General features: G+C 47.8%; 2 protein-coding genes and 1 long non-coding RNA gene across 7 annotated transcripts; 1 reads left to right on the top strand and 2 right to left on the bottom strand.

Annotated features, from left to right (window-relative positions):
- Positions 1 to 235: 235 nt before the first annotated feature.
- MED26 (mediator complex subunit 26) lies at positions 236 to 21244 on the bottom strand. Of its 3 annotated transcripts, none has more exons than XM_021551897.3 (3): positions 21039 to 21244; positions 4279 to 4353; positions 236 to 2982 (listed from the first exon to the last, which is right to left on the bottom strand). In XM_021551897.3, exons 1-3 carry the CDS (start codon positions 21111 to 21113, stop codon positions 1303 to 1305), a joined length of 1830 nt encoding a protein of 609 aa, XP_021407572.1. In that variant the 5' UTR covers positions 21114 to 21244; the 3' UTR covers positions 236 to 1302. The 3 variants fall into 3 exon arrangements, with proteins under 3 accessions (XP_021407572.1, XP_085418610.1, XP_085418611.1); XM_085562484.1 differs by lacking the exon at positions 21039 to 21244 and adding an exon at positions 14245 to 20525; XM_085562485.1 differs by lacking the exon at positions 21039 to 21244 and adding an exon at positions 3449 to 3660 and having other exon boundaries at positions 4279 to 4340.
- On the top strand, positions 2113 to 3423 carry LOC110482571 (uncharacterized). Its single transcript, XR_002467430.2, has 2 exons — positions 2113 to 2255; positions 2746 to 3423. It is a non-coding gene; the product is annotated as an uncharacterized LOC110482571 (long non-coding RNA).
- Positions 21245 to 23405: 2161 nt separating the features above from the next.
- On the bottom strand, positions 23406 to 26145 carry SMIM7 (small integral membrane protein 7). 3 transcript variants are annotated; one of them, XM_021551896.3, is made up of 5 exons: positions 26087 to 26145; positions 25375 to 25416; positions 25238 to 25290; positions 24552 to 24642; positions 23406 to 24147 (listed from the first exon to the last, which is right to left on the bottom strand). In XM_021551896.3, exons 1-5 carry the CDS (start codon positions 26110 to 26112, stop codon positions 24132 to 24134), a joined length of 228 nt encoding a protein of 75 aa, XP_021407571.1. In that variant the 5' UTR covers positions 26113 to 26145; the 3' UTR covers positions 23406 to 24131. The 3 variants fall into 3 exon arrangements, with proteins under 3 accessions (XP_021407571.1, XP_085418640.1, XP_085418639.1); XM_085562514.1 differs by having other exon boundaries at positions 26065 to 26145; XM_085562513.1 differs by lacking the exon at positions 24552 to 24642.
- Positions 26146 to 26188: the final 43 nt, after the last annotated feature.

Raw genomic sequence — 26188 nt, forward strand, 5'->3', positions numbered from 1 at the left:
GCAGTTGGGTTATCAGTCTCCAGAGTTAAAACAGATCCACCCTGTGTGACTGGAGAGCACACCGAGGTTCTTGGAAGACAATCCCGTTCTCCCTACCAGCAGTGTCCGAGGGATTCGGCTCCACCTCCCTGCTCCGAGGGGTCCCCAGTGCCAGGGCTCCCCTGGCTGGGCTGAACTGAGCAAACTCGGGGGGGGGGAAAACGAGTGGAGTGTACATAAATAATTCACAAACTGGTTTGTGCAAATTTTTTTTATTTCCACATTTATATCACAACGTGTCCACTTAAAGGACCAAATAGCAAAGTTGCTCCCTTCTGCATCCCAGGAACACAGAAGTCTAGTTACTGTACATTCACTAAGGCTCTTTGTTTTTGCAAATTGCGTTTATGATGGATATCCATAAGGCAAACAATATCTAAAGGAATGGTAACAAGTATATTTCCAGCATACAAACAGGCTTCCTTTTTCCCTCTCACAGTACAGTTACAAACTTGTAGCACCCTCATTACATTTAGATTCTAGAAAAGGTGATTTTTCTTTTTTTTTTTTCTTTCTGTCTTTTTGGTTTTTTTTGTCTTTTTGTTTTTTACCTATAAGTTTGCAGGAAGGGAAAAGGAGGAAAAATATTTGGCTGGTGGTGGTGGGATCAAAAAATATCATTAAACATCTAGTTTTTGCAGCATTTCTCAGAGACTGGATTTAAACTGAAACCAGACTAAAATATGTGGATGCCTATGGAATGTTGAGCTGAAGCTGGTGGCCCAGCCTGCAGTGCAACACCTGCTGTTTAAAACCCAATCTCCGTACCACATGACTCTTAACTCAATCATGTTCAGAGATGTGATAGAAATAAAACTACAGTTTTTGCACATTGTCTCTCGAATATCTCACTGCCAAATAAAAACCCAAATCAAGTCAAATAAATAGATGCATATTTTGTTAAGGTAACTTCCAAAATTTTTCTCTGTACCTGCCTGTAATAAGATTCCGGCATTCAGAAAGTGCTGGAAATCCTCTTCACTTCTTGGGGACTAACACTTTTTATAGCTGGCTTGCTATAGAGTTTTGAACTCAACTGATCAAACCTTCGTATGCCTTCCTTTGCAATTGTTAGTAAACTGGTAGCAGCATTTCACAAAAGGAGAATTTAAAGGAACGAGCTGGAAAGGCCCAGCTCCCTTCCCCCCTCTGCTCGTGGGGCCTGTTTGTCCAGGACAGGAGGCTCTCTCCAGCTGGAAGTGGCATCGTGTCTGCCAGTTCTGCTAAGTGCAGGTGTAAAAAGCGTGCTTAGCAGAACTGCTCTCAGTCTAGGCAGACGTAAGGCAGGATGTTCAATCTCCCATCATCCCCGTGTGGATCTAAGGATATGCACTGTGTCCAATCATACCAGTTACCCTGTGTGTCATAACAACCGTTCACGCCTGGCCAGTTGTGGTCACGTATTCTGTCGAGGTCATCGCCCGTGACCTCTCTGGTGACCCCAGGCAAGTCTGTAGGTTTGCTGTTAGGAGCTAGAACGTGAGTCTTTCTAGCCTCTTTTCTAGTGCTTTCCTCCTGCTTTAAATACTCAGACATGAAGTAGTGAGCTCCTGGAGTCTGTACTCCTGATGAAGACAGCAAGCTACTCTGTCTGTTTAAATATGACTGAATGATTTCATTTCTGGACAACTCTTTCCAGTTCGTTTGTTCAAAGGGGCTTTGCAGGTTGGGTTTTTGCTCCTGCTTTTCTGTTTCTGTCCTGTGCTGTTCAGTAAGTGCAGGGATTTCTACCTGCAAAGGATCTTTCGGTGTTAAAGGTTTTATCTGTCCTGTCATGGGATCAAAAGTGAGTTTTCTCTCTTTTAACCTCACAGGTTTCACACCCCCTTCTATCACGTGCCCATCCAAGTTGACTGTATAGTCTCTGGGTCGGTACCTTTTCTTCTTTTTGCTATCAGACCCTGAAGCAGCATCGTCACTGTCCATTCTGGAAGTGTCCTGCGGGAAGCCCACGTGTGATTCCCCGGGATGGGCTTTGCAGCCGGGAGCCGTGTGCTGCTGAAGTGTCCCTGCTGTGTGCCTGTGCTGGCCCTCGGGGGCTCCCTGCTGCTCCTGCCAGTGCTGCGCCGCCTCGGGGGCCGCCTGAGGAGGGAACTCCAGTCTCTTGGCTGGCACGGGAGGTGAGGATGGCTGCATCAGGGATGGCGGCGGCGACGGCACCGGCGCGGCGTCTGCGAACTGAGACCTCTGAGATGGACTGGGCATCGAATCCTTTGGTGAGTACGTGGTGTGCTGCCGAGCAAAAGTATCATGCCTAACGTTCCTGGGGCTAAAGGAGGAGCAGCGTGGGCTCTTGGGCTGGTGGGGGCCCGTGGCTTCTTCCGATTTATCATGTTGCTGAAGCACTGCAGTCTTTAGTAACGAGGAAGTGCTTGAAGGTTTTACAAGTCCTGGAGAACTGGTGTGAGGTTTTACAGCATTTACTGGGATCTTATTGTGTTTATCGTTTTCACTGAGATCTGTCCTGCTGCTTTCAGGCCCTGCGTGTAGGTTTATGTCTACAGGACTAGGAAAATTTTCAGGACTACCTCCAATTCCATTGGTTGGAGGGGGTGAAGAGTTTTGTAATACTTCATGACTAGCTTTGGAGACCTTTGCGGGAGGAGGGCCCTGATGCCCGTCCCTGTGATCACCTTTCCTTTTCCTATTTCCCAGTTTCTCAGCTTTTGGAGAATTTAGTTTCTGGATATCATTCCTGCTTTTCAGTTCGCTGATGGGCTTGGCGCCGGGCACAGCAGGAAGTTGTGAGTCTGGTTTGCAGTTGTGAGCACCTCCATTCGCTGATCCCGGCGGGTTGGGCAGCCCCCTTGGCACCGGCTCGTTCTGGGTTACGGGTTCTATCAACTTCTGCCAATTCCTCAGCAACTTCTTGGCACGTTTGGCAAGTTCCTCATTGGATGTCTTCTTCCTCACCTCATTGATGAGCCTCCCGAGTCTGGTTTCCTACAAAGACAGACAAGGTGGTTTACAAACACGTAGCATTCCAGGGAAAATTCTTAAGGAATGTTTCTGCTTTGTAATGCTCACCCCTGAGAAACACCTGGTTGAAAACACTAAAGATTTAAGTGCTGAATTAATCTTTTTGGAAAGGATTAGTCCAGTGCTCTGCCACGCAACATGAAACTGAGTGTAGGTTTCAAGTCACGCTGTCTTTATTCCCTGGTAAAACTAGGAGAGGTGGGAAAAACATCAGAAAGGAAATCTTTAATGAGAAAAGACCATAAGAATAAGGGTGCAGGTTTAGATTTGAGGGGAAATGCAGCACCCAAAGGTGTATGTTTATCACAAGGAAGTATAAGATCTGAAGAAAGAGAAAAGAACTCCAGGATCTTTGCCTGTTACAGTAACTCGTTAAAAATAAAATGTTCCATTTGACAAACCTGACTGCCAGGTGTGAGTTGTGTCCTACCTTCTTCCTCCACCTCTCTCCTCTCCCTTCACTTCCCAGCCTTGTGGAAACGTATGAAAAAGCCATTTCAACAACATTCACAGGGTGTCCCAAGGTGGTTTAATGAGCGGAAGGAAGTGTTTGATTGTTCCCAAAGCACATTGGAAAACAAAGAACTGTTCCACAAGTTAGATTTCTTAAGAAAAGAACTTCAAAGGAGAACACAGACCAGACTGTGAGAGAAATATGCAACCTGTTGTCAAAGATATGTTGAAATACAGGTGGAGTTGTAATTAAGCAACAGTTACAAGCAAGAACACTCCTAATTTCAATGCAAAGAGTGAAAAAGAAATACATAATTCAGCCATAAAACTTATTTGGACTGTTTCTATGAGTAACCAGTGAGAGTTCACCTCTCCCTACACCTGACCTCACCACAAATATCAGGCCTTGAAACCTGCTTATCTGCATTTAAGATTAATTTTACAGATCCAGAGCAACTCTATTCCTATTTCAGATTTTAGGTGCTTGGTCACCAAACGTCTGCAAAGGTGACCGGAACTGCAGGGTGATATTGCTGAGTGCAAGAGAATTAATCAGTGGCAAGTGATGATTAATGTAGTGCCCTGCACAAACAGGAACTGTGCTGCCCAGAATACTGATCTGGGCCCAGAAAGGATCCCTGTGTTCAGCGAGATGTTGGAAACAGCACGAGAGGGACAAAATAATATCTTAATTGTGAATCCTTTGCAATCCATCTATTGTTTCCAGAAAAGCTCTGATGGAAATTAGAAAGGCAGGGAAAAGTCCTTTTATACACATAAAAAAATCACGTTCAGAGGGTGACATACCTCAAGTGCCTCTTTGGTAATGGGATATTTCTCCAGGCTGGAGATCACTTCCAGCACTGCCACCATGTTATGGATCTGCAACAAGGAAGACAAAGTCACTTCACGTTTCATGTACTGGTCTTAGTTAACAAATGTAATTTAAGACCTTCCACTTTATAATTGCTGGAAGCATTAATCACAAACTGCTATCAGACTGTCTGGCTTTAGGGAGCTGATTGTTCAAGGAATAGGGACAAGGACACTTTTACTGACCTAGTTGGAAACTGCAGGAGCTGTAACAAACACACTCTTATATAAAACCCAAAGAAACAGTGGCAATAAAACTGCTGTGGCTGAGTAACAAAGTTCTGAGACCCCTCTGCAAAGCCTCAATGAACTGTGCACACCTAACGGTGCCAAATGGAGCAGGAGCAGGAATGGGAAAGGTGGAGCTCAATGCTGCAGAAGTACCCCAGCACTGCTCTGCAGTTCCATTTCAGAATCACCTCCTGCACTGCACACAGCCTGCAGGTCCCTCCTGGGCCAGGGCTGTGCCCAGCAGGTGACCCCAGACCACCCCACCACCCCTTGCTGGGGCTGGACATGGGGAGGAGGAACAACCCCACATCCCCTGAAAAGGTGAGGATCAGGTTCTCTGATCACAGCTGTGCATCCTGCACATCCTCAGCACACGTGTGAGTTTAATGGTTTCCATCACAAACCACACACTGCACTGTTTTGGGGGCTTGGTTCAGGAGTAAACATGGCAGTGCTGGGTTGGACTCATTCATCCTGGACTGCTTTTCCAACCCAAACCAGTTTATGATCCTATACAGAGATCCTTGTTTCCATTACCTGATGTTAAGAGTGCTGAAACCTGGAATTTCTAATTCACCTTTGGAGATAGATTTAAAAGATAAGCAAAGGAAAATTTGAATCACAGTCTCATTTATTGCTTAATTGCATTTGTGACTCAACTGGATGTGAAGTGCATGTGAGAAAAATCTCTCGGCAAGAACCTCTGCAGTGATCCCACATCATCCTGAAACCTCATCAGGAGCATCAGCATCATCACCAGGCAACTCTGCCCCCCCAGCCACACATCCCCTGCACGACCCCTCCTCTTAAAAACACTGACTTGTGTGAGAATTGACTTTTCCAAGTTCTACCCCTCCACTGAGATCCCACAGGAATAGCAGAAGCTGAAGTCTCCTCCTTTCAGAAAACCTTGGGCTCAGACCTTGTTTTGTCCATCCCTGCAGGACTGTTTAGTGCTATTTAGGAGTTTAATGTTATTTAGGAGATACCTGGGTAACACTCTCAGTGATGAAACACTTGTCCTGATTTTTTGATTCACTTTTATCAAACTTATGTTTAAAGTCCATGCAGGCTTTGAATGATTCTTACTCCTACAGGGTGTAAAACCAACTCCAGGCCAAAGATGAATTAATTTGTCCTGGTTCTTTCTTCACTCTGCAGATATTTGAAGCCCTACCATGAGGTCAGGCTTGGCAAAACCCTGCTTAACCTTTAGAGCAGCAAGAGCACCTATTCTGACATATTTTAGTTCTTATTATTTCACTTCAGTCCACTGACTTTCTTCCATGTTCTGACCCTTGCCCTGCCCTCAGAGCCCAGGAAGGACAGTTTAGCACCACAGTTCAAGCAATACACAACATCAGGCTTGGCTTTTTCAGTTTTTAGAACCAGAGCCCTTAGAATAGTTAAAGCTCAATTCTGGGAGTTTCCAGACAAATATTTTTAAACTTTCAAAACACGATACTCTCCTTCCCAACACATATTTTAGACTGTGAATTACCAGAGTGAAAAAGGTGCTGTTGCACACGCCATTAACTAGTACAATTATTTTTGCAGTTACTGGTAATCCCCAAATTATTCATTATCTAAACTAAGAACTGATGGCAAAAGAAGGGTCATTGGTCTATCAGAAGATGAAGATGGGGAAAGTGAAACATCATGTGCACACACCCCTGCAGAAAGGTGAAACTGGTCAGGGAATTTCCAGTCACAGCTTTGCCTTTGTTCAGTACCCCCAGGCACACACCAGTGGTGCCCCAAATGCCAAAGCAGCCCCCCAGCACTGACAGGCTGTGACTTCCCTCCCTGCTCTGGGGGACACGTGGTGCCAATTAAGGACAGTGAAAGTGGCCTTGCACCCTCAGCTCCTGCTGGAACACAAACCACCCATTTTGGATTCCTCACACATTTGTAACCAATTGAGAACGCGCTGTCACGGAACAACTGCTGAGCAGAGCACGAACATCTCACACCCCAGACAACTGCCAGCAGCTCCTCTCATTTTCTTTTTCTTTTTTTTTTTTTGACCTGTAGGGAAGCTTAATTCTTTGAAATTAAATACATAAAATGTTCAAGCACGTTCAACAACTTCTCCTCCCTTCCCTTTGTGTAGTTTTCTCAGCATGTTCCATCCAAGCGGCATAAAGAGAAGCTTACAGTAAAAATCATATTTGCCTATTTTAAAATAACACAGATTATGAAATTTCTTGTAGTGCAGTTAAACACAGTGATGGAAACAAGAGGATCTCCCAAAACACCTCTCAAGTATCACATGTTCATGGGAAGACACTGTAGAGGTAACAGCAGCACACCCATCCTGCACACCAGTGCCTTCACCTTAAACCAACTGCTACAATAAAATTCCCACATTGTCACATAACCAACCTGACAATAATGTTACCAAACCTGCCAGGACAACACCCTGCTTTGAGCAGCACCAGAAACGATCATTTATTATCACAAAGGGCTACTGAACAGACAGGTAAAGTGCTGTGGAGCAGAGCAGGACAGGGAATTCAACCCCACTCCCTATGGACACCGAGCTGTAACTGCCCAGGTCAGCAACTCGGGAATTTGCATTTTAGTTTCTATGTGCCTTTGTCTGCTCACACTGCAACCCCTTTAGTACCCCCCAAAACAACTTCCAGGACCCCCAATTAGGAGCTTACAGCAAAAAGCTCAAAATAATTGATAAGTAATTGATAAGGTGTTGCAAATTCTCCCATGCTGCGCTCCTGTTGAGAGCACTGACTGGCACACAGACTAACTCACTCAGAAGTTTACTGGAGAACATCTGCTTTGAGTCATCCACGATAATCCTTTCCAGCCAACCCTAATGACAGCCACAGAAAACAAATCTTATTTATTCCATGCAAGGCTCCTTAAGTCATCCACCCATTCAGCCATACTCTGGAGCTTACTATTGCTGAGATCTTTTCCAAGTTAAGCACTGAATGCTTTTACTCCAGCCACAGACAAAAGCAGGGGTTTCTGAACTCTCAGGAAAAGATCAAGAAGTTAAATTTTCTTTTCTTAACTGCCATCTTAATCTTATTTCAGCATTTATAAAACAGGACTAAGTCAGTGACTAATTTCAGGGTGTTACACAGCAGTTCAAAGGGGTTTTGGGGAAGGTTGAGGTACAGCTGTTCCCTCCCACCTCCACCAGGAAATCTGAAAGCAGCAGCAAGCTCAGCATCCATACAAGCTCTACCACCACTTCCAGGTGCTAGGATGTGTTTTCTGTGGGACCAGCACACTCCATGGGATGTTTTGATTCTCTTCCTTCCCTTACACACCAGCCCAGACCCCAAAACCAATGTGAGCACCCCCAGCACACCTTCCTGTCCTCCTGGTCACTGCCTGGACACACTGCACTCTCTCACTGCAGCCTGAAAAACAAATGTTACAGAAACTTTCTATTGCAGTCACTCAGATAAAGCAATGATTTTCTTTTTTTTTAATATTTCACAGGGATGTTTCCAAAGATCTTTGCATGCCTGACTAGACCGTGATAAATGACAAACCAGACCAGAGTTACCTGGAGCAGGAGGAGCAGCTCTTTCTGTGTAACATGAAAAACTCAATGCACAATTCCAAAAAAGCCTTGCTCATGCAGATTCCTGCCTTTCAGATAGAAAAGCTCTTTTCAACCACAAAGTTCAGGTAACAGTGCTAAAAGGCATTGTTTGATACAGTAACATCATCCTTCTGGGTCACATTAATGCCTTCACAAGTTTCTAAACAATACTTAAAATTGGCCTGGAGCTGCCCATCACCAACAAGCCTCTAAAACCATAGTGTGACACCATCATCCTCCTGAAATCACAGTTCACAACAATCACAGCCTGATTCCACCATGGGTATGGTGAACAGAGCACACAGGTATCAAAACACACTGCTTTGGAGAGAATCTATTTGCCATCATACTTAACTACTTCATCAGAATATCCATAAACACTGAAAATTTTGATGGTTTCCAGGAAAGTATTTCTGTAACACTGTCCCACCTGTAGTACCAAAGCAGTGTGACAGAAGCTAGGAGAGAAGTGGAGGCACTGTGGGAGACTGAGCAGGTCTTTTTTCTTCCTACAAACACAAATCCAGGTGTCTATTGCCAAGCTGGAGGTTTCTGGTAGCAGTAAGGTCCAGACAGAAGTTCACAAGAGCATGTGTACATTTGTTGTCTTCCCCCTGCTCCAGGGCTGTGTATCTCCTCAGGGAGTGCAGGAAAATGCTGAAGAAAATCCCAGGTTCAAGGTGAATATTGCTGGAGAGGCCAGGGAGGCAGAGGTGATTCCCAGGAGGTGCAGTGCCTGCTCCAGGAGTGGTGGCATGGCTGGTGTTCCTTCTCTTGGAGCTCTCAGTGTCACCTGCAGCCCAACAGCAGCTCCTGCCCCAGACAGGGTCCCCCCTCAGTGTCACACCTTGCCCCAACACTGCTTTTGTAGAAAAGGTACTTCGCTGCACAATAATCTAAATTACGGAATAAAAAGTGAGGAGGGACAAGTTGCTATTCACAGGAGGCTTTATTTAAATGTGACAACAGCAATACAGCGGTGCAGAGTTTATTTAGCACTTTGTGTAGGAACTATGAGACACCAAACACTGACAATACACACCACCAACAGAAAATTGCCAGGTCATTTGTTCAAAGGTACAGACCAAACATACCAAGTTAGAATTCAGGTTACAACCTGCTGGTATTTAGTTCAGTTCCCTTGCAGCTGATCTATTAACAGTTCCCCCTAGCCCCAATGTGACACGATGTTGTCTAAAGATAGGGAACACGAGATACTATTCACAGACACAACATACCAAAAAGATGACCATGCACTACTTTGCTCACATTATTGAAAATGTCTCAAAGTCAGTTTGCCAAGCAAAGGTCCAATATTAACCAGTACACAAAAGATATTCTTAAAGGTGGAGGCCAGTTTTCTAATAGTATTTAGTAAAACAGATCTTTAAACATGAAGGAATCAATTATTTGGGTTGAAAGTCATTCACTAGGAGAATCTTCTATGAGAGAGAAATTCATGCTTTGAAAACTGATCAGAAATTTGTGCTGCAAAACAAGGGGTAGAAGAAATGCTCCTTGAGTACCACAAACAGTCCAGAGAGTGACCAGGCACAGGAAGGATTATCCACACCTCCAGACCTAAAACTCCCAGGTCTACTTTAAAGAGTCAAACCAATCTGCACATATTTTATTTGTACTTGGGCTTCATTTAATAGCAAAGCAACATCATCCTGTACATGCTTTACAAAGCCAGGATCATCAAAAGAGAGTAAGGTCAGATTCCAATACAATTCCACAGTGCAAAGAAATCGGTGGGCCTGAAATATTTCCCCTGCTCCCTCCTGGCAGTGCCCACACACATCCCTGAGCTGGGCATCCCACAGCAGCCAAGAGAATGAGAGGAGCTTGCCAGCACAAAGCACAGTTTGCCCTGGCACTCACAAAGGGCCTCCAGACACAAATGCACAGCAGCTGGGAGTGCCATGAACACTCCAGCTCTTCTCTGCATGGCCCATTCCCAGGGAGGCACCCAAGGCCCCTGGCACAGCAGGAACAGACTCCAGGCTGGGCCAAGGCAGGGGAAACCACCCAACAAAAGGAGCATCCATCGGAGGAGGATGGTACAAGAGGTAGTAAAACACAGACTATGAAGACAAGACACACCCCCAGTTCTCTGTGCTACAGGAAAAGGTTTTTAAGGCAAACAGAAAACAGCAACAGTGGAACACTTTTCTCCATTCACGCTTATTAGCTAGTAACTGAAAGACATTTTTGTTACTACAAAGAGAAATACCTGTCTGTCAACTTCAACAGTTACTAAACATTTTGTATAACACCACAGAATCATGCCTGTAGTGACAGCCCTGAGCTGCAGATGTACAGAGGAGATTCACTGCAATATGACCCCCAAACAAACCCACCCCACCAGACTGTGAAGCTGGACAAACAAAAATTCATTAGCCTGATTTTAAAGAGCCCAGCAGCCAAAGAGGCTACCTGAAATACTATTCAATTGGCAAAAATTCCTGCTGAAGGAACAGAGCAAGAGCCAGGGAGCACAACCCTGGGCAGCCACTGCCACTCCTGGTGGCATCCACCACAGCACACTGCAAGCAAGATCATTTAGTGTTGTTTTCCAGGCTGTAAGGAATGGCAGAGGAATCAAATTCAGCTGGAATTACACCTTCATCTCAAGCTGCAACAGTGCAAGAACAACATACACCAAGAGGAGGTCAGAGGACAGCAGGATAAGCATGTTTTGAAATAAAGTTGAAGTTTTCATGCCACAGTATTGAAAAAAATAGAAAAGGGACACATGAAGCTTGAAATAAACCTTCTTATGCGTTATTAGTCATAATAAAGAAATGTTAATCAACTGTTTTTATGCTCACTGGCCTAATTTGCAACAAGACAAATACTGATTGCATCTAGAAACAACCAGTGAGCTACCAGTGCACTCAAATAATCTCTCCACAGTCTTCTGAGCCACTATGGAGGTTTAAGAAGAGATTAGACAAGTCCAGAAGGAGGTGTTTCATGAAGGTGATGGACCACATGAAGTCCCTTGCAGCCATGCTCCTACACCTGGGGAATGACACTGAACTAGAAGGAGCACAAACACATCACACCCATTTCCAGCTACTCCAAACTAGACTCAGAGCAGCAATTCAGAATTGTCCTCTCAAAAAGATCCGTACAGGTAACTCTAGGACACAGCTTGTATTGTAAAAGACCTACAAATTCAACACTTCCAACCTCACTGCCCCAGCAATGTGCTTCATGTGGTCCCAAAAGAAATGCCCAAAAATTCTCTCCCTGCTCAGGCTCCGTCACTGCTCCCTGTCACCATTTCAGCCACCTCACACTCACCCTCACAACCCCTGCACTGGTGCTAAGCACATCCAACTATGATACAGCTTCCTTGTCTGCAGGATAAGCATTTCTCCTCCTCCTGCCCCTGTACAGAAACTTCAACCAGACAAATGTGAGTAGTTACTATTTATTATAAACCATAAACTGAAGTCCAAAATTACTGCTTCAAAATTTAGAGAGCCATAAAATGAGGTTGCCATGCAAGCAAAGTCACAGGAACAACTGGTCCTACTTCAACAAGACAGAAGTGCAGTTGGATGATTATTTAGGCAGAATAACACAGAATATGTAGAAAATCCAGCCTTAAAATGTGCCCCTTCTGATTCATCATAATCTTGGGGCTTTCTGCTTAAGGAACTCCCTGAGTTAAAGTAAGAGCACAGTGAGGTATCACAGGATCCCTACAGGCATCACTTGGGCAGAACCATCTGTGACCACCTACTCCATCTTCATTCACTCCAGAGAACTGGTGGACATTTAAAATCATGTAATGTGCATTTAAGGACTTGATAATAACGGATAAAGCTTTGTGAAGCTCCTAAATATTATTTTACCCATCCCTTGAAGTATCTACTCAGAGCTGTTAAACAGAGAGCAGTTTATATCTGAGTGCAGTTCAGAAAGGTCCTACTAATGTCCCCACAACACAGAATTTTCACTCTTTTTCAAAAAGCAAAAACATTTATCACCATATCAGTGTACTTTAAATGCAGCAGGCCAACTTTTTTCAAATTTCTAGGGAAGTTTCTCAGCTGATTGCTTAAATGATAGAAGAGACTGAGCTGAATACAATGTTGAATTCTTTGTGGAATTTTTTTATTAATCACACTGAAGTGCAAGATACTCATGTGACTGCTCATGGTGTGTTTGTTCACAAAATCTGAGAAAAATAGCATTACAAACTGGGAGAAGTTTGTGGAGAAGTCACTCTACCTTTCAACAACTGTTACCAATAGTGAATTCTTGTCAGCACACACCATAAACAAGTTTTATGGATATGGAAAAAAAAAACTGAAATCAAGTTACACATCTCCTAGAATTACTGCTCTCCAAATTCTAGATTAAACACTGCTGCCACTCAGCCATTTCCAAATATCTCTGTTTTCTGAAGGCTGTGTCACCTCAGGACAATGTCACCTGTCAGGAAAGCAAAGCCCCCCAGTAATCCCTGGAGAATATCTGGCCATTCTAGCCACTGGCACAATCCTTAGCAGCTCCTTGGAAACAAAATGCCTTCTCTACCTTTGGCTGGGAATAAAAGTCTTCCCTGGAGGAAGGTGAGCATGGAACCTTCTCAGCTCAGGGTTTGTAAAAGCAGCCCCATGTGGTCATGGCAGGACCAAGGAACACAGTACTCATCTGCATTTTTTAAATATTTAAACACAGAACATGGAATTATGGAATCCCAGAGTGGTTTGGGTTGGAAAGGACCTTAAACCCTACCTCATTCCACTGCTCTGCCATGGGCAGGAACACCTTCCACTACCCCAGGCTGGTCCAACCTGGCCTTGAACACTTTCAGGGATAGGGCAGAACATTCATGAAGCTCCAACCTGGCCTACTTATTTCTAACCTAGTGGCAAAAAACTTCTTAATTTCCAGTTCAGAAAGCCCCAGTGAAACTTAAAACAGTGAAACTTAAGCTTAAGCCTCCTGGCAGCCTGTCTTGAAAAGTCCAGCAAAGAGAATACCAAGTCAAAACCCCTAAGCTCCTATTTTGACAGACAAACTTTTCCTCAAAGACAAGGGACACTGAGTTTTCCAGGATGCAGCCAGGCTCCTGAGCAGTGTGCTCAGCCAATGAGCTGCAGGCACCCACCTTCACAAAGAAATCTGAAACATCACCTCTTGCATCTTCTCCTCTACCTCACTGTGCTCAACTCTGTTCAGAATCAACTGTGGATTAAATACAATCAACTCCAAGGATTAAATACAATATTGGAATATTATTTTTTCCTGGACCTTTCAGGATGACAAGTTATATAGAGACATTCCCTGTCCTTTCCTGCTGCAGTTGATTTACAGAGCACGAGAAATGTTACTGTACTGACCTGCTCAGAAAGTGATGGCTTGAGTTACAGACATTCATAGATGTGCTGGAATTTTGTTCACCAAAGACAATTTAGCACTGTGCATCACCACCCTGAAAAAACACCGTGTTCCTCTACCTTCCACAGCTCTACACTCCTTAAAAAAACAAAAAATCAAACCCTCCAAACCTGTACTATAACTGTGATACTCTGCAAGCTGATCCTGCATGGAAACTATGTGAGAAAGCAGCTCCACAGAAGCTCTGGCTGTCACTCTGAGACACGACTTCCACCTCTGCACAGTCGTCTCCACAGCTCAAAGTTTGAAAACACGCCCAGCTGAGTGTGTCCCTGAATCCCTTGGATGCAGGATCCCTCCTCCCCAGCTGCTGGGTTAGTTAACTCTGCTCACTAAAACAGAGCTAATTATGTTTTACTTCCAGTGACTCCTCAGCAGAAATTGCTACCACTGACTGTTTGGACATGCTGAAAATTGTACACTTTGATATTAACAATCACACTCAGGCACGCACTGCTGCCCTGTGAAAGCCATGCTCCTGAAAACACCAATTCGCTGCCGAGTTTTAGCAGATTGCACCTCAAATTAGAGCAATTTGCTGGCACTTAAATATTATTCCAAACACCAAAAGCATGAATTACCCACAGAAAGAGTAATTTAGCTGTTAGAACACTGAATAAACAAATCTACATTTACATTACACTGAATGTGAGGCACTTACTTACCTTTACCTTAAATTGTTTCTTTAAAGACCAATTGTAAAAGTGGGGCCACATCCTTCCACATTATACAGACCGAAGGAGTATATTTGGTGTTATCACCAAGCACGTAACTGGTGAGAAGAGATAGCAGCAAAATGTTATCAGCCAAAACAGACATGTTTTTATGTAAAAAAACTACACTGACATTAATTTTAACTCTAAGCCTAATGTATTGGAGTAACTAGGCCTTAAAAGCAGTGAATCTTGACTAACATCAAACTTCTGCAGCAGGCAGAATCAATTCCTCCTTCCCCTCTCCTGAAACTTATGTGGTTCCTGAAAAAAAAAGAAACACTAATTGCCACCTGGAGCAGCTTCTTGAAAAAACTGGGAAAGGATCTCACAGGGAGAGAAAGCTTCAGCTGCAGTGGAGCTACTTTGATCAGGAGCCAAAGGTGCCAGAATGACAGTGCTGTTATGTGGCCACAGCAAAACCCCAAAGAGAGGCAACCACGCACACTTCATCACCCCTGAACTGGGCTCACCCTCATCTTACTGGACAAACCCCCCCACAAAAAAGACAAATTGGAATTCCCAGCCCAGCCCCAGACTTCTCAAACACAGCCTAAGCTGAACATCTTCCTATTTCCTAAGGCACAGGTTGGGTCCCTCTCCAGGTGGGAGCTTTGGAGTGTTTTCCCTCCAGCCCCTGCTGGTGTCAGGCTCCAGTGCCTTGGCAGCAGGAGCTGATCCAGCTGGATCCCATGCCCATCCCATCCCATCCCAGCTCTAGCCCTGCCAGGATGACCTCCTCAGCTCGCTGCTCCCTTGGCTTCAAGGTGTACTCAAACAGCCTCACACAGGGTCCAGAACATCCCCAGTCAACTCGGGAAGGACCAGCCACAGATCCTCTGCTGCCTGGGAAGTTTGTTCCAGCACATCTCTCCTGGAAGAGAGTGATGTGCTGGAACCCTCACCTTGCACACCAGCTGTCTGCTCCAAGCAGTGGCTCCTGGGGACTGCCAGAGGTTATTCCCCATATTTACAGTACCTACAAAAAGTTGGTTCTTCCATTGAGGAGCTGTTTCATGGCTACACCAATAAAAATGTGTTAATGAGTTCTTTCCCTGCAGCCTCTAAGCACTGAGCATTTGTTTCCCACCAAGGGCCCACGTACAGCACGTGCAGATGGGTGCTTGCTGCGAAGTTTTATCATTTAGATTTAAAAAGCTCTTTAATGATCCAGTCTGACAAAGTGAGGGGGCTCAAGCTGCTCTAGGATAACCTGAGCTGCCACCACTCCACTGTCACCTCTCCTTGCTGCACAATTCCCTAACTCTGTGCCAGGACCGCCTCTGAGCCCAGGAGGAGCTGGGGCATGGAAAGGGGTCCCTGAGGAGCCCCTGTTCAGGTAGGGTCTGGCCAGGTGAGTTCCTTGGTTGGGTCAGCATAAGGGAGGGAACAAGAACAGCTGGAGGTGGGGACATGATCCCAGCAGCTCTCCCAGCTCCACTGGCAGCTTCAGCTGGTGTAAGCATAGGGGTTCAAGCCAAATCAATGCAATTTTTGATCATTTGGAGCATTGTCCACACAGCCTTTAGTGGAAGGTGGTGGTTTATGCTTGAGTTGCAGAGCTCACTCATGACTTACAACTCAGGAGCATCCTCCTGGCTGGCTGTGAAGATGTTTCCAAGCAGTTATTCCTGGAGACATTCAGAGCCCCTGTATTGCTGCATGCCCACAAACACAGGATAATTCCAGACATCTGTGAACCATGCACAAGTGACAGCAACAAAAAAAGGCTCTGCAAGTGAAACTTGACCATAAGGCAGCCATTGTCACCTCAAGAAACCCAGACAGGTGTGGTTAACTTTTCCAGGTGACAACACCTCCCTCCTGCCAGGTCCCAAGGCAGCAGGGAAGCACCCAGGAAGCAGCAACATTCCACTCCTCATGGAATCACAGACTGGGCTGGGTTGGAAGGGACCTTAAAGCCCATCCCATTCCACTCCCCTCCCATGGGCAGGGACACCTTCCACCATCCCAGGTTGCTCCATGCCCTGTCCAGCCTGGCCTTTGATACTTCCAGGGGTCCAGGGCCAGCCACAGCTGCTCTGGGCATCCTGTACCATTGCCTGCCCACCCTCACACAATGCTTCCAAACTCACTTAAACACTTTAAGACCCAATTATGCTGCCAAAACTGTTTGTGATGCACCCGAAGTTTTATCAAGTAATTGAGCTACATCAAAAACTTCCTGGGAAAAGATCCATACATTGCCTTTTTTCTTCTTTAAATCCTGATCAATTCCTCAGTTCAGTTCACCACACAATCCTGCACACATAAAATGGGTGTGTGTAGCAGGAATAAGAAGTGGGTGTTATTTAAATTGTCACTGCTGCCGAAACAAACACTCAAATTAGAGCTTCAGAGCAAATGACTACTGCCATCATCACTGCAACCTGGGGAGTTTCAAGGAATTAACAACTGAAAAGCAGTCTGGCATTCCCCTTGCTTTGACCCCTTAATTTAAACTCTCTGATATTTCCGTTCACTCAGATTTTGTCTTTGCAGCCTCAAAGTTCAGAATGGTCTCACTGCTGCAAAGGGCACTACAAATTGAAAGTTTTTAAACCTCCAGCCTTCCCTCTCAAGACAGCCTACAGTGCCACTAAGCCAAATAAGCTGTTTCAGAAAGAAGTGGACTAGCAATATTCAAATCAACTGTACCATCACCCCCACACAGTGAATTCAAGTGAATCCAAGTGTTTGTAATAAAGAGCACTAAGAAACACAGACCTCATTTAAAGTTATTATAAAAAAACATGAACGCAATGGGACTCTCTCCATCAGGCCCAAATCTTTTATCTGAAACTAAAGCTTGACATGATAACAACACTTTAAACCTTGCACATTAGGAAATGCTCCCCAACCCCCTGCATTTTGTCACACACCTGGAACAACCTGCTGCCTTCACGTACAAAATGTGAGACTGCTCCAAACAAGATGAGCTGCAAGTGAGGAAAGGGACAAAGAGGGCAAGAGGTACAACAGGTTCTCTGCACCTCCCTCAAAACTGCTAAGCTCATTAGGGCTCGCAGAAAAGGATAAAGCTCAAGCAAGAGCCATTCCTAGTCTACTTTCGCCCACACATAACACTTCCTGCATCCAAAGAAATCACTGAGACCCTCAGGAAGTGAAGCACCAGCTTTCCCTGCTTTCTATATTTATATTATTACAACAGTGCCCTGTATCTTCTTAAGACACTACTGGAAAGCACCTGTACCACTGGTGAGGGAGGTTTTGCCTCCAGCACCTTGGTAAAACAACCAACAGAGAAAACAGCCACAGGAGCATCTTTAACCATGCAACTTGTGCCAGCTGGGAGATCAGCCCATGCCAATGCACCCCCCAACATATTCCAACACACAGGCCAATTAATTATTAATAATTCATACCATGGACCACTCCTGCAGGTCTGTGCAGCAAGCCCAGCTGAGGTACTGCATGAACCACAGCCTGAGTTAGAGCCAAGTCCAACCTCACAGGGAGCACACAATGCAGGCTGTTACTCAAACCAAAGCTGGGTTTGTGTCACAGAGGGGTACTAATGGCAAATAATGAAGTTATTATCTAATATTTAAAAACAGGAACAGATTGCTACATATTCAGCATGAGGAACCAGTTAACTGCAAGCACAATTCTAGCAGCTGGCTGGGAACGACAGGCTTGTCCACAGAGCAAAAACCAACATTTCTCATTACTCCTGAAAACAGGGAATAAACTCCCCCGGGAGCACAGGTTATCAAGGCAAAGGTGTTCTGCTGGGTGGAAGGGGTGGCTTCCCAGCCTTGTTCCCACCAGAATCAAAGAACATCTCCCCTGTTAGACCTCACAGAACAGAACTCCTGCTCTCCTCCACCTCCTGCTATGTTCTCACAGAAGCCTTGGAAGGAAAGTGATGCTGGTACTCAGTGCTTAGGTCATGGAGCAGAAGTGGTTTGCCCATATGTTTCCTGGAGGAGAAAAGGCTGAATAAATGAAGACACAATACCAGACATCCCGGGTGGCTTCTAGGATGATGTAAGTTCCTTTAAAAATAGCTTATTTCTTATAGGTCTCCTTTGAAATAGTTCAGAATTTACACAGGTAACCTCTAAATGTGAGAAACTAAGTTATAAATATATTCTGCAGCAATTACTAGAGGAGGTTCAAGTGCTAAACATGTGTAAATTCAATATTGCTCCCGAGTCAGCAGGGCTTTATGGAGCAGCTGGAGATGAACAATCAGCACACGAGATGATTTCCCGAGGCCAGCAGGTTCTGCAAGCTTGGGGAAACAATTATTTTGACCAGTTCAACCCAACAGAGGTAGAGAAACTTATGTCCTTTTTTTTTCCCCCCATTTAAGGCATGACCTGTGAGTCAACCATGATCCAAGTAACCACTCAAGAATAAATATCCACAATGGCAGATTGTGTTAGGGGATGTGTCAGGGAATTTAAGTGAAGCTTAAATTTACAGATCCTACAGTAAAGCACCATGAAGAACCAACCATCTCCTCCCTCCTCAGCCCCATAGAACTGGACTGGTTTTGTCCACCTGACACTACTGGTGCAGCTTTCAGCCTCTCCAGAAACACACACACTGAAAAGTCTGAATTAAATCTAGGCCTCAAAGCTTGACCTTCTTGGTAAATGAGGAAGTCAGTGACAACAATGTATGCTGTAGGTTTGAATACAAGTAGTTCTGTCAGGAGAAGATTCTAAGAGCCAGCAGAAAGTAGCTGGAGCTTTCCATGAGTCCCTGCAGGCACAGAAGCTCATTGCTGCACTGACTCTCCCAGCAGGAAAACAGCAGAGCAGCTTCTTGTACTTTCACCATGGTGTCCAAGTGTGATTAAACTCAAAATCTGTTTTTTAAGTGTGTTCAAAATGTAAGTTTTTCTTCCCTCTGTGCCAGTGATGTGCCAGGTAGTGAACAACCAACACCGCCACATATTCCATGTGCTTTGGAGCCACGAGTCTGAGTTCTCAGCCTGCACAATGAACCTCAGCTACACCACCTCTGCTCTCCTCCAAGAAAAGGTTAAACTGGAAGACAGACCCTGCCTACAGGCACTTTGGAACAATAGGCTGATTTTTCTGCCACCAATTATTGCCCTGGATAAGTATCAAGTATGTAGAATTAAAATTTAACATACATCACTCCTAAACTTAAGGGGCTACTGACCTGTTGGGAGCTCTGGCCTCCCCTTGCAGGGAGCTGCCTGGTTATTTGGAGTCCTCTCACAACAGCATCCTGAAACATCAGCATGTGGAGAAAGGGAAGAGTATCCAACACCAAATTGACTTTCTGGCTGTTTAGTTCTGCACAGCCACAGTGTCTGACAAAGTAACACCAGAATTAGGGTAACCACTGCAGCTGACAGTTCTGAAGTCAAAAGACACCACAGATCTGCTAGAATTTTATTAAAGTAGGTTGACACTCAGTCTCACGTAGAGTGAACAATCTGCAGCCACAGAGAGCTCAGTGCACACAGGATTCATGAAGTGTACTAACTGACATTTCAGCAAGATCCACGTTAAAGTACTGCAAACTCAGACAACCCTGACATTTAACAGCCCACAATTACCGCCACGATTGTTACTGTTACTCCAATGTGCAACACTGCAGCTCCCCACAGATGCCCAGCCCAGGGGGCTCTACAGAACCGACAAGGCCGGAGTGGTTTTTCTTCAGTCCCCATGACACAGGCTCCGGGAGGGTTCCAAATGACAATAACTTTATTAGCTACTTTAGGACTTTGATGCATGTCTATCACAAAAAAAGTACTTGTTCAGACAGGAGCAGGTACGACTTTAATAGAACCAAAGCACCATTTCACACACCCCAGCCCCTAAAATAACACGCACACATTCAGCCTGATGAGCCAGAGGCTGCTCCCACAAACTGCAGATGGCCAAGCCAGACCCACCTTGGCATCCTGTGGAGGTGAGTGTTGATCTAAGATTCAAAAATTGGACAGATTGAGGGCCCTGCAGTCCTCTCACAGTAATAAACACCTAAGCGGAGAACTGCTTGGATGAGCCAAAAAACCCTTAAAAGGAGCAAATGATCCTTTGGATAACCGCCACTTAAGGCCACTTACAGGTAAAATACACGCTGACTTCTGTGCTTACACCACATCCCAAGGAGCACATAAGCTCATTACGGCGCTGCAGGAAGGGATAAAAGCGAAGACCGAGGCTGCTCGGTGCTGGAGCAGCTCCAGAGCCCCGCAGCCACGGCCGGAGCCCTCCTGGCGTCCCCGCAGCCCGGGGTGCCGCCGGCCGCGGCCGGAGCGGCCGCAGGGCCCGAGGAACAGGTGGGCGCCCCGGAAGGTCCCGGCGAGCGGCGGCGGGGCCGGCCCAGAGCCCCCTGCAGGCCGCGCCCGAGCCGCGGCCTGGCGTGGGGAGGCGGCCGGGCCGCCCGCCGCATGGCCGGGCAGCACCGGCCGGGCCCGGGGCGCCGAGCGGCGGCGGGGCGGGGGCGGCCGCGGCGCCGGGCGGGCGGGGAGCGGCCCCCGGAGCCCCCAGCGGGGCGGCCCTGCGCTGCCGGCCCGGGGGGCGCGGGCGGGAGGCGCCGCCGGCTGCGGGACCCCGGGCGGACGGCGCGCCGGGAGCCCCGCGCCGCCGCCGGCAGCGGAGGCTCCGGTGCAGCCGGGGCGGCCCCGGAGGGAGCCCCGGAGGCCCCGGGAGGGGGAGAAGGGCGTCGCGGCGGGAGCGCCGGGCGGGGGTCGGCCCGGAGCGGCGGGGGCCCGCGGGGCCCGTACTCACGTTGCTCTGCGGGTCGATGGCCTGCAGCAGCCGGTCCCTGATCTGCTGCGGGGACGGGGCCGGAGCCGCTGTCATTGCCTGGGCGAAGCGGGGCGGCTGCGGCTGCGGCCGGGGCTGGCGGGCGGCGGGGCCGGGCCGGGCCGGGGCGGCGGCGGCGGCGGCTCCTCACTCGCCGGCGGCGGCGGCCTCGGGGAGCCGGAGGAGCATGTTCGCTCCCCGCCGGGCGGGGGCGGCGCGGGGGGCCGGGGGGAGCGGGCGAGCCCAGCGCTCCGCTCCGCTCCGCTCGGGCCGAACGCGGGGCGCGCTGGGGGCAGGGCCGGCGCCGCGCGCGGCTCCCTGGGACGCGCCCGACGCCGTGACGTGCGCGCGCCGCGCCCCGGCCCCCGCCCGCCCGCACCGCCGGGGGCGCGCACTGCGCCTGCGCGGGGGAGGGCGGGCGGCGGCGGGAGCGCGCGCGTGCGCGGTGGGGGAGCGGGGCGGGGCTGGGGCGCCGTGAGGGGGGAAGAGGGGGACGCGGGGGAGAGGGGGAAACAGAGGCTGGTGAGGGGATATGGGGGCAGCCAACAGGGACCCCACGGGGGGCACGGAGACAGCGAACAGGGACCCCTGAGGGGACATGGGGGCAGCGAACAGGGACCCCTGAGGGGACATGGGGGCAGCGAACAGGAACCCCTGAGAGGACATGGGGACAGCGAACAGGGACCCCTGAGGGGACATGGGGGCAGCGAACAGGAACCCCTGAGAGGACATGGGCACAGCGAACAGGGACCCCTGAGGGGACATGGGCACAGCGAACAGGGACCCCTGAGAGGACACGGGGGGCACGGGGACAGCGAACAGGGATCCCTCAGGAGACACGGGGACAGCGACGATTCTGGGGGACATGGGGACAGCAAACAGACCCCTGAGGGGACACGGGGGACAGGGGGTAGCGGACAAGGATCCCTGAAGGGACAGGGGACATGGGGGCAGCGAACAGGAACCCCTGAGGGGACATGGGGGCAATGGGACAGCGAACAGGGACCCCTCAGGGGATACGGAGGCAGCGACGATTCTGGGGGACATGGGGACAGCAAACAGACCCCTGAGGGGACACGGGGGACATGGGGGCAGCGGACAAGGATCCCTGAGGGGACACGGGCGGCGCTGGGGGACATGGGGACAGCAAACGGGCCGCTGAGGGGACAACGGCGGTTCAGGGGGACACAGGGATAGCGGGAAGAAGCTGGAGGAGAGGGCGCCGAGGCGGGGAGCCGTGAGGGGAGAGCGGGGCAGTGTCGGCGGAGGGGCAGCGGGAGCCGGGTGGCCACTCCGGGACCCCCGCCCGGCCCCGGAGGAACCGAGCACCCTGCGGAGAGAAATAAATAATGGGAATAAATAACGGGAATAAACCCCCTGCGGGCACCACTCCGGGCAAGAAGGTGTGAGGGGTGTTCTGGTCCTCTCAGCAAAGCATCAGTGCAGCACTTAAAACTTCTCACAGCATTTAAGAGCAGCTGAAATTTGACTCCTGATTTCGTTGTTTTAAAGCAGCTGCTTCGAGGCTGAATCACAACTTTTGCACAGCTGGAGTCTTTTGGGGACAGCCCACTCTGGAGCCACACGGTGTGTGCAGGGTGATAAAACTACATTCCTTTAGCAGTGGAACTCCCTGTGATCATAGTTACCATTTTTCTGAGGAAGAATAAAAACCCCCCTAGCTCAAAGCTGAACCCAGGGGTGTCCAATAGGTCACACACACAGTGATGCCACATCCACCCGTCCCTTAAAATTTGGTTTAATTAAGATTAAGCACTAAATGTTTTCCAAGAATTATATTGGTTCAATATAATTGATACAATACAATAATGGTATTGTATTTGGCAGTATACTTTTTTGTCTCATTCTGAAGAGTTAGAAAAGGGTTAAAATATACTGAAATTACAGACAATATGTTTAAATCTAACCAAAGGTTGTACATATTTCTGGATTGCTCAAACCACATTTGAAGGAGCCTGTCTGTACATTTTTCTGGGTTCATTACAGTGGCCATCAAATGACCCTTCCCCTGTCATGTTTCATTAATGTGAAAACTTCAGTTCAACCAAGAGGGCAACTCAAGTAAAATGCTGCAGGTGTCCAACACTTGCATCTCACTACCAAATAAAATTCCAAATACTCCCTAAAACCTGTGCCAGGGCATCATTTAAATCAGGTCTCTTTCTCCTCAACATCTAAAGAAACTGAAGCTGTGGAAGCCCCACTAACAGTTTACAGTTTGATTTAAATGATACTCAGCGCTGCACTCTCTTAAATTAATGATCTTGGCGATTCCAGGGAAAAGCTGTTGGTCAGAGAGGCTAACTTATAAATAACACAAGACTCCAGGCAGATGACAGGAATAGTTACAATTTCCCAAAATACACCAATACAGAATCAATTTCTCATGTAACAGAATGAACATGGCATCAAATATATACTTTACCCTTAAATAGAGCAACTTTATTCAACCAAATCCAAGATTATTCCAAAATTATCTCTTAACATTTGCTTAGAGAATTATTTTTGCCATTTTTCCCCATTCAAAATCCTTTACATATTGCTTAGGAAAAAAAAATTATTTTAAGTATTATTTTACAAAGCATTTTTTTTCTGGAAAAATAGGGAAATAGGTAGAAGGTGAGAATGGCATTTTTTTTTCTTGAATATTCCTTTTCTACGCCTCCAAAGAAATGAATGGAATAGTGAGAAGTTACAAGAACACTCTGCTCAACTTTTACACAAAACTGAGAACTCAGGAGTGTGACTTGGACAGACGGGGGTAACTCGAGCTGGCACAGACCCAGTTTGGACTGGCAAAGCAGAGGTTTAAAACTGGCTCCAGTTCTCCCCTGCTCTCACTCTGAGCTTAGGAAACCAAGTCAAAATTCCCTTTCAGTGAAGTTGAGATCATTTGTGTGAAGGTTGTGGCTCCAAGCCCCCGCAGAGCAGGAACCTGGAGGGGACGAGCGTGTCCCACAGGCCCAGGGCTGCAGCTGGAGAGCAGCAGAATATTTTACTCCTAGAAAAGTTTGTTCCCAGCCAAAAGTCTCTTCTAATATCCATGGGTGGCTTTCAAGATCCAAATAACCTGGGGGATGCAAAAAAAAAGTAAGATGAGAAACAGCCACACCTGTGCAAGGCTGATTTATCCGATTTATTTACTTGGTGGGTTTCCACCCCACCCCAAAATGAAAAACATCCCCAAATTTAAACCCAGGTGATGTTTGATTTGAGCAACCCCCAACAAACAACACTCTGCCTGAGGCTGAATGACTCAGGTGCTGGCACAGGTGGTTTTCATGCACTACAGGTGCCCACATTAGCAAAAAAAGGTGAGATCAACCCGTATTTGAAAACTGAAATAAAGAAGTGAAGTGAAAAAGAATTATGGAAAAATCAAATGGGAGAGACAGATGTGACAAGAGTGCAAGAAAAGTGCCAATATATGACTTCCTGTAACCAAGTGAGAAGATGCTGCACAGGGTTACTCACACAATCATGCAGAACATCATGAAGATATTCCACAAGGCAATGAAGATTCGAAAATACCTGAGACTCAGCAAGAACTCTCTGATATTGTCGCCTAGAAATCAAGAGGAGAAGCTTTTGATATGAAAAACACAACTGACAAGTCAGATTTTCAGCGCTGCCTGAAAATCACAAGCAACTCTGAGAGGGGAAAAAGAAACATTAAAAAAAACACAACAAAAAGTTCAGACTGAAATTTGAGGTTGTAGGTGAAGGATGGATGCTCTGTTCAGTGCAACTCTGTAAGGATACATGGCAAAATGACCAAAAAATTATAAAAAGGGGTCACGCTGCTAAAAAGGGAGGAGCAAAAAAGGTGTTCTGGGATTTTTAACCAGCAAACAGATACAAGGGAGCAACACAGATGGATCCACGTGGAAATGGCAATAGGGGAATGAGCAGAGCATCACCTCTATAGCACAGGCACCTACAGGTCTAAAATGCTGAAAGAAATGTGCTTTTTGTGTGTTTCTTCTCATTTTAGTTTACAAGTTAATACACCAGTTATTCCAGCCCCACAGCAATTCACATCCAACAAAAAGGGGTGGAAAAACTCCAGTTTGGCCAAGGATTTCCTCCAGAAAAGCCCGTTCTGTGCGTGTCCTGGCCCAGGGCAGGGCTGTGCCCGGCTCCCGCATCCCCTCCGTTACCGGTGGTGGGTTCCCTCTGCTCCTCTCCGAATCCCTCCGTGTCCCTCCTCCTCCTGCGGGGCAGAGGGATCGTGTCAGGCAGGTGAACTCCCAAAAAACCCTCCCCGTTCCTCCGCCCGCCCTCCCGGTTCGCTCACAGCCTGAAGTTGAGCACGGCACCGGCGTTCACCAGCAGCGTCCTGCGGGAGAAAGGGAAGGAGGTCGGGGATGGAGAGGGGCAAGGGGAGGGGATGGGGATAGAGGGACGGGGGGAAACGGTCGGGGAAGGGGAATGAGGATGGAGAAGAGGGGATTGGGGACGGTGGAAGGGGAATGAGGAAAGGGGAAAGGGAAGAAGGAAACAAGCACAGGAAGAGAGAGAGGGAAGTGAGGACGGGGAAGCAGGTAGGGAGAGGGAACGGGGATGGAGAAGGGGAAAAGGGTCGGGGATGGTGAAAGACGTCGGGAAAGAGGGATGGGGAACGGGACAGGAGGACGGAGAAGGGAAAAGGACGTGGAAAGGGAGTGAGGCCGGGGAAGCGGGTTGGGGAGGGAGAACGGGGATGGAGAAAGCGAAAAGGGACGGGGTGGGTAGATGTCGGGAAAGGGGGACGGGGAAAGGGTCACAGGAGGACGGAGAAGGGAAACAGGAGTGAGGCAGGTAGGGAGGGGGAACGGGGATGGAGAAGGGGAAAAGAGTCGAGGATGGTGAAAGACCTCGGGAAAGGGTCAGGAGGATGGAGAAGGGAAAAGGATGGGGAAGGCGAGTGAGGCCGGGGAAGCGGGCTGGGGAGGGAGAACGGGGTGGGAAGGGGGACGGGAACAGGACCAGGCACGGCCGGGCTAACCCGGCCGAGCCGCCCCCGGTACCCGCAGAGCAGCAGGTCCCCGATCATGGCTCCGGCGGCGGCTCCGGGCCGGCGGGAAGCGGAAGGGGCGGGCGCTGCCCGGGCCGGCGGCGCCTGCGCGGCC

The sequence above is a fragment of the Lonchura striata genome, chromosome 28 (assembly GCF_050655825.1).
Source record: "Lonchura striata isolate lonStrDom1 chromosome 28, ASM5065582v1, whole genome shotgun sequence".
NCBI lineage: Eukaryota > Metazoa > Chordata > Aves > Passeriformes > Estrildidae > Lonchura > Lonchura striata.